This window comes from Centruroides vittatus, unplaced genomic scaffold, assembly GCF_030686945.1.
Source record: "Centruroides vittatus isolate TY-2023 unplaced genomic scaffold, ASM3068694v2 contig_630, whole genome shotgun sequence".
Lineage (NCBI taxonomy): Eukaryota > Metazoa > Arthropoda > Arachnida > Scorpiones > Buthidae > Centruroides > Centruroides vittatus.
The window spans coordinates 137,237-150,791 of record NW_027122387.1 but is presented as its reverse complement, the minus strand read 5'-3'; the positions used below and the strand labels follow the sequence as shown (position 1 = coordinate 150,791).

Here is a 13,555-nt window from a genome sequence, read left to right as displayed (position 1 = left end):
TGGGACACTTAGTTCAATATGAGCCAAATTACAACAGGTCAAGTTGTGATCAGTTATTTACAAATTAGAAGTTACAAAATGCATATCGTGGCAGGCTGAATGTCAGTTTGCATGGGCCATTCCGTGGTGACTCATGTCCAAATTGGAACCAGTCACTTGAAAATTTCAAGAAATAGGACATGTTTGTTGTGAGCCAAATGTTTGTTCTTATGGACCATACGAATTAGAATAAGACTTTAAATTTAATACAATAAACAGATATAGGTAGATAATGCCTATTTATTTATTTATTTTTCTTGAGTGAAATATAACATTATTAAAACAAGGACTGGTCCACTGAGAAATTCGAGATTCAGACAGCGGAAATTGTGACACACTGTTGTCAATCATTTTTTATTTAAATGAATATAATTTACTAATTCCTGAATAATCTTTAGCACTATAAAACTATTTGTCAATAAATAATACAGTGTTACAAAGATTTAAAAACAGAATTTATAAACATAATAAAAACTATTGAAAATAATTGTTATGTTTAGTTCTAGACTATTACACTTCTAAGTGTTCTAATTTCATTCAACTCTACAGTTAAACTAGAACATCTAGAAGTGTTATCTTTGAGAAATGAAAAACCTATTCAATCTAACTGTAAGTTGAAATGGCCAGAAATGCTTTTTGATATTATTATGATGTTTTACGTTATGTATGAGCATTTAAGCACCTAGAAGTGTCGTCTTCAAAAGATTATATCTCTGAAGATGGGTTGAAAGATCTGAAAGTACTAGGAAATGTTTGCAAGGTATGTTAATATGACTGACTCCTCTGAGATTCAGATTGAAGATTTCTTTATAATTTTAAATATTTTTATTTTGTAATAATTTAAATTGTTTTATTAAATGTAATTGACTTACTTGTATTTCTTCAGTAGGTATATATTCTTCTTTAAATTTTTGACCCTGTAATCTAAGAAAGAGACAGCTTTTTCCTACGTTTCGATCCCCCTTAATGATAATTTTCACTATAAAATAAATATATACGCAAAATTAAATAAACTATTATTTATTTATCGAAATTTTACATGAAAAAATTTAATCGTTTACTGATTAGCACAAATAATAAATATAATAGTAATTAAGTAATTTATAAATTAATGTAAAGGTAAGAATAAATTTAATAAAACCTCCTTATATATAAATATAATACTGCGAATAAACTTGTGCTTCACCATCATCCGACATTCTGAACTCAAAGAACTGCTGGATGCTAATCATCATAGTGAATGCCCAGGCTTACATGTATTACTTGAGTATACTATGTATAAAGTACTGTACGTGTACTCGGAATAAGGTAGGTATAATAAAATTTTGCTTTGTACATTCGGAAACATTGGAATAAAATGTTATTGCAGTAAAAACATAAGTGAAACATTTTAAATACATTTTAATGTTTTCCTGTTAATTGTAAATGGTTGTGTAAGTGTCTAGCAATCATCTAGAACTACTTGAATCATAAATTTATACAAAATTTCAACTGTGATACCTGCTGATATATGCAATTTCTGTACAAAACATACCGTACTATGTTTCACTCTTCATTCTAATGCTACAGTTCTCTTGAATTGGCAAAACATTTATGTAGTGGCGAAGAAATGAAGGTATTCATTTTCGCATTTATAAAGAAACTCAAACTGAGAACAGAATTATAATGTACACCTTTACAGAAACTAGAAAAAAAGAATTAATTCCAGTATAAAAGTTGAACAAAAAATAAAAACCTATATTTATTAAAAATGTTTTTAGCTAGAAACATGAAATGCATGTAAATATTTATTCATGTAAAAGTTCGTTTGTTCTTTTAACTATTATTATTTAAGAATAATTTAAAATTAAGAATTAATGTTAAACATTTTTATATTAAATGTAGTAAAAATGTGTGAATTATGCTGCTATTTTAATTTTAACTTTTTATAATAAACAAAAAAAGCAAGACAATACTTGACTTATAGTAACTTTATTTGAAGGATTAATCTTGAATTTTGCACAATGAAAAATGCAGAATAATGCATTTTGAACAATAATACACGTTTCTCATGAGCCTTATTTTTCAAAGGCTGATTATCATCTTGTAAAATTTATTTTAAAAAAAAACACTAATCAAATACTTTATTTATGGGGCTGTCCAGAAATTACTTAACACATACAGGTGAGTGGTTATAGAGGTAATCATTACATGTTACATGGGAGTGGGGATGTTTTGGAAGTGTTTACAAAAACATTATGATAAACATAATGCTAGGATCTAACCAGTGGTAATATTCGAAATAGTTAACAAAGGGTTCGCTAGCAGAAAATTTTTCCCTGACAATCACCGACAAACGAAATGAAAGTTTTGGCTAGAAATAAATACAATACCTTTTCTTCCGACATATCTAATAATCAGTGGCGTATTTGGAACATGACGAGCCCTGGGCGAAGACTGGGTAACAATAGTATATTAGTGCTGTCGACACGTGTTCCACAGCCATCTTGTATTATCTCGCGTGCGTGAGATTGCGGGATCTATCTTATGACTGGATCTAGTTTCAAGAACTCTCGTGAATCGATCGTGATTAAACCTCGTTTCGGTCGAGATTGAAACGGTCGAGAGAGATCGCACCAAGACATAGTCCCCGACCTTGCTCACAATCTAGATTGAAATGCTCGGTGCGAATGGGGTATAAGGCTCTAGTTTAGTAGTATTACAGAGTATAATACGTATATTTCAATATATTTAAAAAAAAAAAACAAAACTACTGAGAAATGTTCCGTGTGTTTAACAAGGTTCGGAAAACTGAAAATTTTAACAACGGGTTCGGCCGAACCTGTGCGAACCCGCTGAATATCACCACTGGATCTAACACTTCGGTAACATGATGGTTCATTGTTATTTCTGAAGTGTTGCATAGCAAACAATACTGTTTTTCTTGCTGATGTGTACATTATGATGCATTTAATTAATAAAATAATGTAACATTTAGTACTCCATGTTGTGTATTATTTCTTAGTACAATTAAGGGGATTAATTGAGGCTATGTGTTTTATGTAATTTCAGGGTAAGCAGGGTAACACAGGGTATTACAGGGGTGGGATGGTAGTTGAAAAAGTATAATAAGTCTAATTACTCATAGAATAAAATTGTATATAAAATATCAATTGCATAGGGTAGATGTACCAGTTCTGGCCAGAAAACAAATTTAACTTAAAAATATAATCACAAATGAAACAAACTTTTATTGTTAACTGTTCACACAGTTAGCAATAAAAGTTTGTTTCATTGGACAGATTTGAATATGTGGTGATTATATTTTTAAGTTAAATTTGTTTTCTGGCCAAAACTGGTACATCTACCCTATATTTTGAAATTAATAAATGATTAAAACAATTGTTACATAAAAACAGTGTTATATAAAATGTAATTTACATTTCCTTTATGGTGAACGTTATGCCAAATACAAGAATACAACGTTATGCATAGAATATGAGAAAAAAATATATTTAAAATAATTCCACAACTACAAATAATTCATTCTAAAATTATAACAACTATCTGCTTCTTCTGGAATATTATAAAATTTTCTATAATTTATAACCTAAGCACTTTTGGATACATCCGGCCCATTTTCAGAGTCAATATTCCAAATTCTGTCAAGTGCTATTTCTATTTTGAATGCCTCGTCTACCTTCGTAAAATGGAATCGGAACCTTCGTGTTCTTAATTCTCCAACAAATTCCGATTTGAATTTAATAATACAAAGTGTTCAAAACAGTAGCAGCATTTAACAGAATAGGAAACTTCGGATGTTTCTTTAACTCCGAAGACGGACGATATGTATCCTAAGGTTATAGATTATATAAAATTTTGTAGTGCTCCAGAAGAAGCTGGTAGTTATTGTAATTATACGTGAAACTATGGAGTGTAATAATAGTCAATGCATTCTAACTTAAAGCTTTAATTTAATTCTGTCTTAATATTTTAAAGTATCTTCTATTTGTTTTTACGTACGAAATATTAAGTTTGTAAAGACAAAAAGAATCTGAAAAGGATAATAAAATTTATGAAAAACCCCAATAAACTGGACTTATTTTCATAAATTTTAAAATATTAAAATAGTTACTTACATATTCTTCTAGAAAATATATTGCAAATAAATTTATAAAAATACTAACTGTTATACTGAACTCCTCTTGCGAATTTTCTTTGTAGGCTCTGTCCCATAGCCTGCATACCAGGCGGAGGTTGCCCTTTAATTCCAACAGAATCATTGCTACTGACTAATTTCTTTAAAGCAGTAAACATTGTAAGGAATCTTCTGTAAAAATAAAGAAAAATAAACTTTAAATTGTAATTTCCTAATTATTATTATTAAAAAAAAATTTTAAACAGGAACAATTTCAACAAGAGTAACGCTTAATTATAATGTCCTTATTCTGAAATTATATTCTTAATGATTTATTAATTATTCAAAGTAAAAAATATTTATAAATAAGCAATTTCCTTTTATCACCGAACGGCAACTATAAAAATTAACAACTTTATATAAACGGCCCTATAACTATGGAATTTATAAACTTGTATTATTTTAAGACACATTTTTATTTTCTATATTTCATTAATTTATGCTTTCGTTTACTGATTAATTCTTTGAAAACATAAAAATATTAAGACAAGAACCTTTCACACTTTGTCTCTAGCAGTTTAATCACCGAGTACAAACGTTTTTGGCCATTTTGAATGGCCTTTTTCGAGTACAATAAGGTCGATTGGAATGTCGGTTAGCAGATATTTAAATGACGTCACTGTTTATAAAGGTTTCGTCTTACTAGTGACGTCATTGCCGAGAAAGTTTGAACGATATTGACATTGTTAATTATCTTTTGAGTTTAACTAAGATGTGCGAATGACTATCGATAATAAGATAATTGTTAAAAGTGGAAAATAAAAAACGAGATTAATTTAGAAAATGCTCGAAAGATTGCAACGGGCTCGATGAGGGTGGATTGGGCTATTTAAGGGGTTGTCGAAGAGTGATTGCCATGCGGTGGAGAGCGAGTCTGCGTCTCTGCTGTTAATACAGTTCTCTTTGAGGGATTTCGTAAAGATTTCTATTGTTTCAATTGTTCTAAGCTTGTTATAATCAAGCATAGGTATAATAATCTTAGCCTTTTCCCATTTGGCCATTATATTCGGTTCACTTGAAACTGGGCTAGGGTGGAATTAAACGTTTTGTTGTATGTGTCGTATTTATGCTCAGCTATCCTTTTTGTAAGTGATCTGTTGGTTGAGTCCATGTATTTTTTGTTCAGCTTAAATCTATTGTTCTCAAGCGGAACCGAGTAAATTCCCGGTTTTCTGGCTTCGCTGCATTTATCCTTGGTATTAGCCAGAAGTGCATATATAGTACATTTGTATGTAAGATCAGCTTTGACCTTCTTGGTTATGATTTTAAATGTTTGGCTCATTCTAGGGTCAAAATCAACTACAATTCGTTTACATTACTGTTTAAGAGGTCTGGAATTAATTGCTTCGTTTTTTAACTATGTATTTTTTGAGCTAGCCTATCTATAAATTTATTGTTGTAACCACGGGCTATGGCAATGTGTTGGATTTCATGAAGCACGTCATTAATGCTAGAGCAATGGGTAAAAGCTCTACAGATTAGAGTCCTGTAAGCGGATATTTTATAAGTAAATGGGTCGTTCGAGGTTGAGGGGATGAAGAAAGATTGAAGATTAGGCTTATGGTGGCTATACAACCCTGATTCAGGTAAATATTGAGGTCAAGGAAATGGGTCATCTTATTATCCTGTTGGTCTAACTTTAACTTAAGCTCAAACAGATTGTTATTGACAGTCTGTAGAACTCTATCAATATCTGGCTTGGATCTCCAAATAATAAGAATATCATCAACCGTAGGCACAAAAACCTTTCACACTCTGTTTCTAGCAAACAAATTAATGAGCACAAACGTTTTCAGCCGTTTTAAAAGGCCTTCTTCAGGTGCACTAAACCTACAAGAGCAAGTTCAGCAGTCTCTACGCAGGAAATACGCCAAAAAATTGAGTTGGGTCATGAAAAACCAAAAGAAACAGCGCAAAAACAAGCTGGAATGTCCCCTCATATGCTGGGACAATATTAAACCTCCGGAAGAGTTGGTTCAAGCCTTTAGATTTGGGCCTATGTTCGCTCCAAAACCTCCGAAAATCTCAGCCTATACTATCGTTCCGAATATCGAGAAACTTCTACTGCCCGTTACAGCTCAACATAAAGAGTTCTTTAGATGGAATACAGCGCTCAGCAGAAGAATTAAAGAGGTTGACGACAGAGACAGGGTTTTCTGGACAAGCGTAGATAAGAGTAAAAAATGGTTACAAGCTAACGATATCACCCTTACTAGGGCGGATAAAAGCAGAAACGTCGTTCTTATGAAGAAGCATACATACGTTCAGCTCCTCGAGGAATATATCAGGTCTACGGAATGCCAAAATATTGCGGAAAGTTTCTTAGACAAGCTCCAGAATAGAGTTGTTAGATTTACATGTTCACCTCTAGCTAAACACCTACGCCTAGGAAATGCAACGATGCGGTCTCCCGAGGTACCAAGGCTTTTTGGCTATGCTAAAGCCCATAAACCAGGCAAACAAATACGGCCGATCGTGGACAAGTCAAGATCCCCAACACTCCCCCTTGAAAGGGGTCTGCATGAGCTCCTCAGAGCTTATTTGAAAGAATATAGCTACACCGTTTCAAACGCGGGTGAACTCGTCTCTAAATTACAAGGCATTGCTTTAACCGGGCAAGAATTTATCACAGTGTTAGACTATGAAGCTATGTATCCGTCCATTAAATTGGAGCCGTGCTTCTGTGCCCTTAGAGACTTCCTCTTCCAAGCCGTTCTGCCTGGACCTAAGCACCACAAGCAGATTTTGGAGCTGGCCCACCTAGTATGCTACAACTCCTTTTTCACCTTCAACCAGCGAATCTACCTTCAAAGAAGAGGGGTCCCAATGGGTAGCCCCCTGTCTGGAGACCTCTGTGAGTTAGTGGTTAGAAAATTAGATAGCGAAGTCCTACAAACCTTCAATGCAGGCATTGTACTCTACACGCGGTATGTTGATGATATTCTTATTATCTGGAGATCCGAACCGGACGTTGGTAAGCTGCTGCAGACTGTTAATAACAATCCGTTTGGGCTTAAGTTAAAGCTTGATCAGCAGGATGATAGGCTGGCCCATTTCCTTGACCTCAGTATTTTCCTAGACCGCAGTTGTATAACCACTAGTGTATTCCATAAGCCTAATCTTCTACCTTTCTTCATCCCCTCAGCCTCAAACGACCCCTTTACCTATAAAATTTCCGCCTACAGGGCCCTGATCCGTAGGGCCTATACCCATTGCTCTAACACTAATGACGCATTTCGTGAAATCCAGCACATCAAACGCATTGCCGTAGCCCACGGTTACAACGGTAAATTTATAGATGTGCTGGCCCAGAGAATACATGATAGCGTTGTTAACAATGCGATTAGTTCCAGTCCTCGTAACCTGCGAAGTAAGCAAGTTGTTGTTGATTTCGACCCTAGGTTGAGCCAAGCGTATAAAATCTTATCCAAAAAAGCCAAAGTTGGTCTTATGTACAAGCGCAGCCCTTCGATTTATAAGCTTCTAACAAATAACAAGGATAAATGCAGCGAAGCCAGGATTCCAGGGGTCTACTCTGTTCCGCTGGTGGACAATAGAGTTAAGCCAAGCAATAAATTAACCTACATAGGCTCAACCAACAGATCGCTTACCAAAAGGATAGCTGAGCATAGGTACGACGCGCGCAACAAAAAATTTAATTCCACCCTAGCCCAGTACGCAAGCGAACCCAGTATAACGGCCGAATGGGAAGATGCTAGGATTACTGTTCCTATTCTTGACTCTAGCAAACTTAGAACAATCGAAGCTATAGAAATCTTTACTGAGTCCCTCAAAGGAAACTGCATTAACAGCAGGGATGCAGATTCGCTTTCCCCTGCCTGGCGGTCACTCCTCGATAACCCCCTTAATTAAATAGGCCGGTCCACCCTCTCCTTGTCCGTTTCGTTCTCTCGTGCAGTTTCTAAATTTATCAGGTTTCTTTTTCCTTTTTCTTTCTATTTCCTTTTTTCCGCCTTTCACGATTCGCATATCTTCGACAATAGTTCACGCAGCTTGGCTAATCTTAAAATATTTTCCAAGGTCAATTTCGTTTAAACCTTCTCTGCTAAGACGTCACTTGTAAGAGGAAACCCCTCATAAACAATGACGTCACGTAAACATTGGCTATCCGACTTTCCAACCGTCCTCAGTGCACCTGAAGAAGGCCTTTTAAAACGGCCGAAAACGTTTGTGCTCATTAATTTGTTTGCTAGAAACAGTGTGTGAAAGGTTTTTGTGCCTACGATTTTAAATTAGTTCTAGCTTTGTGTGCAGAGATTAATATCATCAACATAATGGATGTAAAGTATGATTTCTGTGTTGAAGGATTCTAGGACTTGGCTATCTAATTTTCTAACAACTAATTCACAGAGGTCTCCAGATAGGGGGCTACCCATTGGAACCCCTCTTTTTTGAAGATAGATTTGCTGGTTGAAGGTGAAAAAGGAGGTGTAGCACATAAGGTGGACTAGTTCTAAAATCTGCTTGTGGTGTTTAGGTCTGGGTGGAATGACTTGGAAGAGGAAATCTCTCAGGGCACAGAAGCACGGTTCCAATTTAAAGGAAGGACACATAGCTTCAAAATCTAGAACTCTAATAAATTCTTGATCTGTTAAAGCAATATTTTGTAATTTAGCGGCGAGTTTACAAGTGTTCGAAATGGTGTAGCTATCCATATTCTTTCAAATGGTTTCTGAGGAACTCATGTAAAGCCTTCTCAATGGGTAGCATTGGGGATCTTGATTTGTCCACGATCGGCCTCGTTTATGGGTTTTAGCATAGCCAAATAGCCTTGGTATCTCAGGTGACTGTATCGTGGCATTTCCTAGTTGGAGGTATTTAGCTAGTGGTGAACTGGTAAATCTAGTAACCCTATTATGGAGTTTGTCTAAATATCCTTCTTCTATTTTTTGGCATTCTGTAGAACCGACGTATTCTCCGAGCAGCTTAATGTATGTATGTTTCTTCATAAGAACTACGTTTCTGCTTTTATCTGCCTTAGTAAGGGTGACTTCGTTAGCCTGGAGCCATTTCTTACTTTACTTATGTTTGTCCAAAATTCTTTGTCTCTGTTGTCAATTTCTTTAATTCTTTTGCTGAGAGCTGTATTCCACCTAAAGAAGTCCTTATGTTGAGCTTTATGGGCAAAAGCAACTTTTTGATATTCGAAACAATGGTATGCACTGAGATCTTCATAGGTTTTGGAGCAAACATAGGTCCAAATTTGAATGCTTGAACTAATTATTCCGGTGGTTTAATATTGTCCCAGCAAATTATAGGATTTTTTAGCTTGTTTTAGCGTGGCTTCTTTCAGTTTTTCATGATCCAACACATTTTTTTGGCATATTTCTTGCATAATGATTGTTGAACTTGTTCTTGCAGGCCTATAACTCTGGAGTTGACAATCGACAGCAGGTCCTGGTCTTTGTTAATGCCGTCATTTTAACATGCCATACCTCAATGTACGGCATGTTAAAATCACCAAATACACATTTAATAAGGTTAAAACACTCCTTCCCCAATAAAAGTAAACCATTATGTTTTATTTTAAAAATTTCCAAAGAAGATTACAACAATTAAAGTACATTAAATTATTCTAACGTAACATAAAATAACTTTGTTCATACCCTTATTTTTAGGCATTCCGGTAACTGATAAGATTAATAATGTGAAATGACTATTAATGAGTATGATTAACAATGTAATTGATAAGATTTTTGATAAATTTATCAACATTTTTACAACAGTTAAAAAAGAAAATTACCTACAAATTTCTGAAAACTTTTCAATTAAAATAAAAACATTTAAAATGTTCTTAATTTCAAATTAAGCAGTTATATAAAGTAAACAACAAGACAAAATTGATATTTAAACTAAATAAAAGAAGAAATAAAATGAACTTCTACAAACATTTTTGTCTTAATTAATATCAGAATTCTCCCGTGTGCTCGTTCTAATAATTACTTGATTAGTTAATTATCATAAAAAGCTTGCAGGAGAAGGCTTTAATTAAACTATAGAATCATTTTTATCACTTCATCACTGTTTTAAAGTAATTTTTTGCATTTCATGCTGGATTTTTGAGTTTTGTTGGATATCTTATGCTTGTTATCCAGTATACTGAAGTTCTAAAGCTGAAATAGTTGTTAAAAAATAAAGCCCTTTTAAAAATAGGGCCCAAAGTAGCCACAGTATGTAGATTCAACCCTAAATATATCAAAATTAGTACTACTACTTATTATCTTTTAATATTCTTACATATACTACTTTTTACCTACCATGTACTAGTTATTTTTACTAATAATTTTAATGAACTGTTATATTTGAAAATAATAATTACATTCACAGATATTTTTGAATATATTAATACAAAGCAGTAGTGTTACTTTCAAATAACATTACAGCTTTGCATAAAATTTAAACTAAAACGGCAATTCATTTTTCTACATCGTTAATCATTACATATACACACTATTTCTTCAATAATTAAAAAGGAATATATTAAATAATCGTATACATATATAATAAACTTATGTTTACGGCATAAAGCATATTTATAATTAAACTGAATTATCTGAGTGCTGATATAACCCTCATTATAAATAATAAAAAAGTTATAATAGTAGTAAATGTTAATAGGGACACAATAATGTAATCTTTCATTGCACTACCTATTCATTTTCATCTACTGTACAAATTTCATCAACCTAAATCTTATCAATCATCATTAAATCTTCATTGACCTAATTTTCTATGACCCAGTCTAAGCTTAAGACAACGTAAAAAACTTGAATTAAAAACGAAACAAAATTAGATTTACGCGGCGAGTCCGACATTAAAGGTACGGGCCAAAATTACGCTAACATTTATAAATAAAAAAAATATTTAATACATTCTATGAAAACTGCATACTTTTGTTTATTTCTCGACATAATCACCATAAACGTCGAGACATTTATCCTAGCGTGACGCTAGTTTGAACATCACTTAACAGTACTGTTGCCTGTCAAGTTGCTTGTTCCAGTTCCTCCTGATCCGCAAAGCGTTTCCCTGCCAAAAAATTTCTCTAAAGGTCCGAATAAACGAAAATCTGACAGGGGGCCGAATTTGGACTATATGGAGGATGTTGCAGGACCTCCCGATTCTGCTGTGCCGACCACAGTTTGGTTTAATTTGACACGTGGTGTCTTCAAACTTTTCAAGTAATCTAATGTGTTTTAAAGCTGCACAAATGGTACTCCAGATGACCATTATTAGAAAAAAATGTTTATTAAACTATCTGAAGAGTTCTAAAAAGACTTAGCAGGATAATTTTTCATTCCCGATGGCATGTGTATTTCTAGGGCAGTTCTGTTTGAAATCAAATTTTTACTTTGAAAACACTGTTACTTAATTGTTATATTTAACAGTACAGGGTGGACCAAAAAGAATATATGTATTTCAAACTGATATATTTAATAAACTGTAAGACATACAACTATGGAACTTGGGACACATATTTATGAAACTCTCTAGTTTAGATTACAGGTGTTCAATATGTCCTCCACCAGCGACACGAACAATATCACACTGATACTCAAATTCCTGCCATACTCGACTAAGCATGTCCGGTGTCACTGATGTAATGGCAGTACGGATCCGGTTCTTCAACTCATCGAGGTTCTGTGGTAGTGGAGGAACATAGACGGTGTCCTTGATGAAACCCCACAGGAAGAAATCACACGGCGTCAAATCCAGTGACCGTGGAGGCCAGCTGAAAAGTGCTAAATCGTCAGCTCCTTGACGTCCAATCCAACGGTTCGGAAGAGTTTCATTCAGAAACTGACGAACTTGACGATTCCAGTGAGGGGGTGCCCCGTCTTGTTGAAAAATGAGGTTGTCCTTGTTCAGCCTCGGAAACAACCAGTTTTGCAACATATGAAGAAACTGCGGACCGTTAACCATGTTTCCATCAAAGAAAAAAGGGCCGTAAACAGATGAGCAGGATATAGCACAAAACACATTCACTTTAGGTGAATCTCGACAATGTTCGATTGGCACATGTGGGTTCTGTAGGCCCCAAATTCTAACATTCTGTTTGTTCACCTTCCCACTAAGGTGAAAACATGCTTCATCACTGAACACGATCCGTTCTGAGAAATTGATATCGTTGTCAATAACATCCTGAATCTGGCCAGTAAATTCCACACGTTTATGTTTGTCATCATTATTCAGAGCCTGTAACAGCTGTAACTTGTACGGCTTCATAACTAACCTGCGTCTCAAAACACGCCAAAGTGTTGTTTTAGGCAGCTGCAATTCCCGACTGGCACGACGTGTTGATTTTGAAGGGCTACGTTGGTAAGCAGCTTGAATCCGTGCGACATTTTCTTCAGATACACGAGGGCGGCCAGGACGCTTTCCTTTACATACACAACCTGTGTCAACAAACTGACGGCACCAACTGCGAATGTTCCATCCATTCGGAGAATCAATTTGGTACCTCAACCGGAAACATCTTTGCACTGTAATCACAGAATTACACTTCGCAAGCTCAAGAATACAAAAGCTTTTGTGCTGTGGCATAGCCATTTTACAACAACTGTGAATATGTCATTGTAACCAAGCACAACTGACATCTGGTGGACATGGACACAAACTAGACAATGCACTCGTTCCTCCGATACCCGCAGCACACCGCTACTATCGATAGTTTACTAAATATATCAGTTTGAAATACGTATATTCTTTTTGGTCCACCCTGTATTTTAAAAAAACATTCTGTATCCAATTTCTAGAAAATTTCATGTAACTGTACGAAAAATTTAGGAAAGGACAAAGAACTTTGTATGACTGCAGCAATAAGGCATCAGTTTACTATTCTAGGGACCCAGAATTGAATCTAGGCAGTGCAAAACCAAGAATTTTTTATGGACAGTTAGTCTCAAATAAGTCCTTGCCACATGCATTTCGGGCCTGACCAAATCCATGATAATTATAGTAAAAAGGCCCTCTTAATGCCCACAAGATGGAAAGAGAAAAACTGAAAGATGGAAGTCCTTTTGGAGTATTCTAGACATTTCTCCCTTTGTTTTTATAGTAGACAAACAAAGCAGTTCACGTATGGTTTCAGATGCACAAACTGTTTATTTTTGCATTGCAAAATCATTAAAACAAATGTTAGAACTGCAGTAAAAATCTCCGATTTAAGATAAGAGCAAAAATAATTGGGCAATATGCATTTTGGGGCTTTTCTTTTCCATATAACCTGTCAAACTAAATTACTCAAAAAGATACAAGCGAATAAATTTAATAACAACTTAAGTAAAAAAATAAGTTTAATCTTCCACCATTAAAATT

General features: G+C 34.5%; 2 protein-coding genes across 3 annotated transcripts in view; one reads left to right on the top strand and one right to left on the bottom strand.

Moving 5' to 3' along the window:
• Window positions 1-13,555, bottom strand: part of LOC136979644 (rab-like protein 6) — a 41,040-nt gene that overhangs the window by 15,740 nt on the left and 11,745 nt on the right. Inside the window, exons 2-3 of one of the 2 annotated variants that reach the window (XM_067275663.1) lie at window positions 4,202-4,348; window positions 912-1,018 (exon numbers count right to left, since the gene is read on the bottom strand). In XM_067275663.1, the coding sequence (XP_067131764.1) occupies window positions 912-1,018; window positions 4,202-4,301 (207 nt within the window). In that variant the 5' untranslated portion in view covers window positions 4,302-4,348. The remainder of the gene's footprint in view (window positions 1-911; window positions 1,019-4,201; window positions 4,349-13,555) is intronic. The other variant, XM_067275662.1, reaches the window with a different exon arrangement.
• LOC136979587 (uncharacterized) lies at window positions 5,993-8,089 on the top strand. The gene has a single exon (XM_067275606.1). The coding sequence runs from the start codon at window positions 5,993-5,995 to the stop codon at window positions 8,087-8,089; it is 2,097 nt and encodes a 698-aa protein (XP_067131707.1).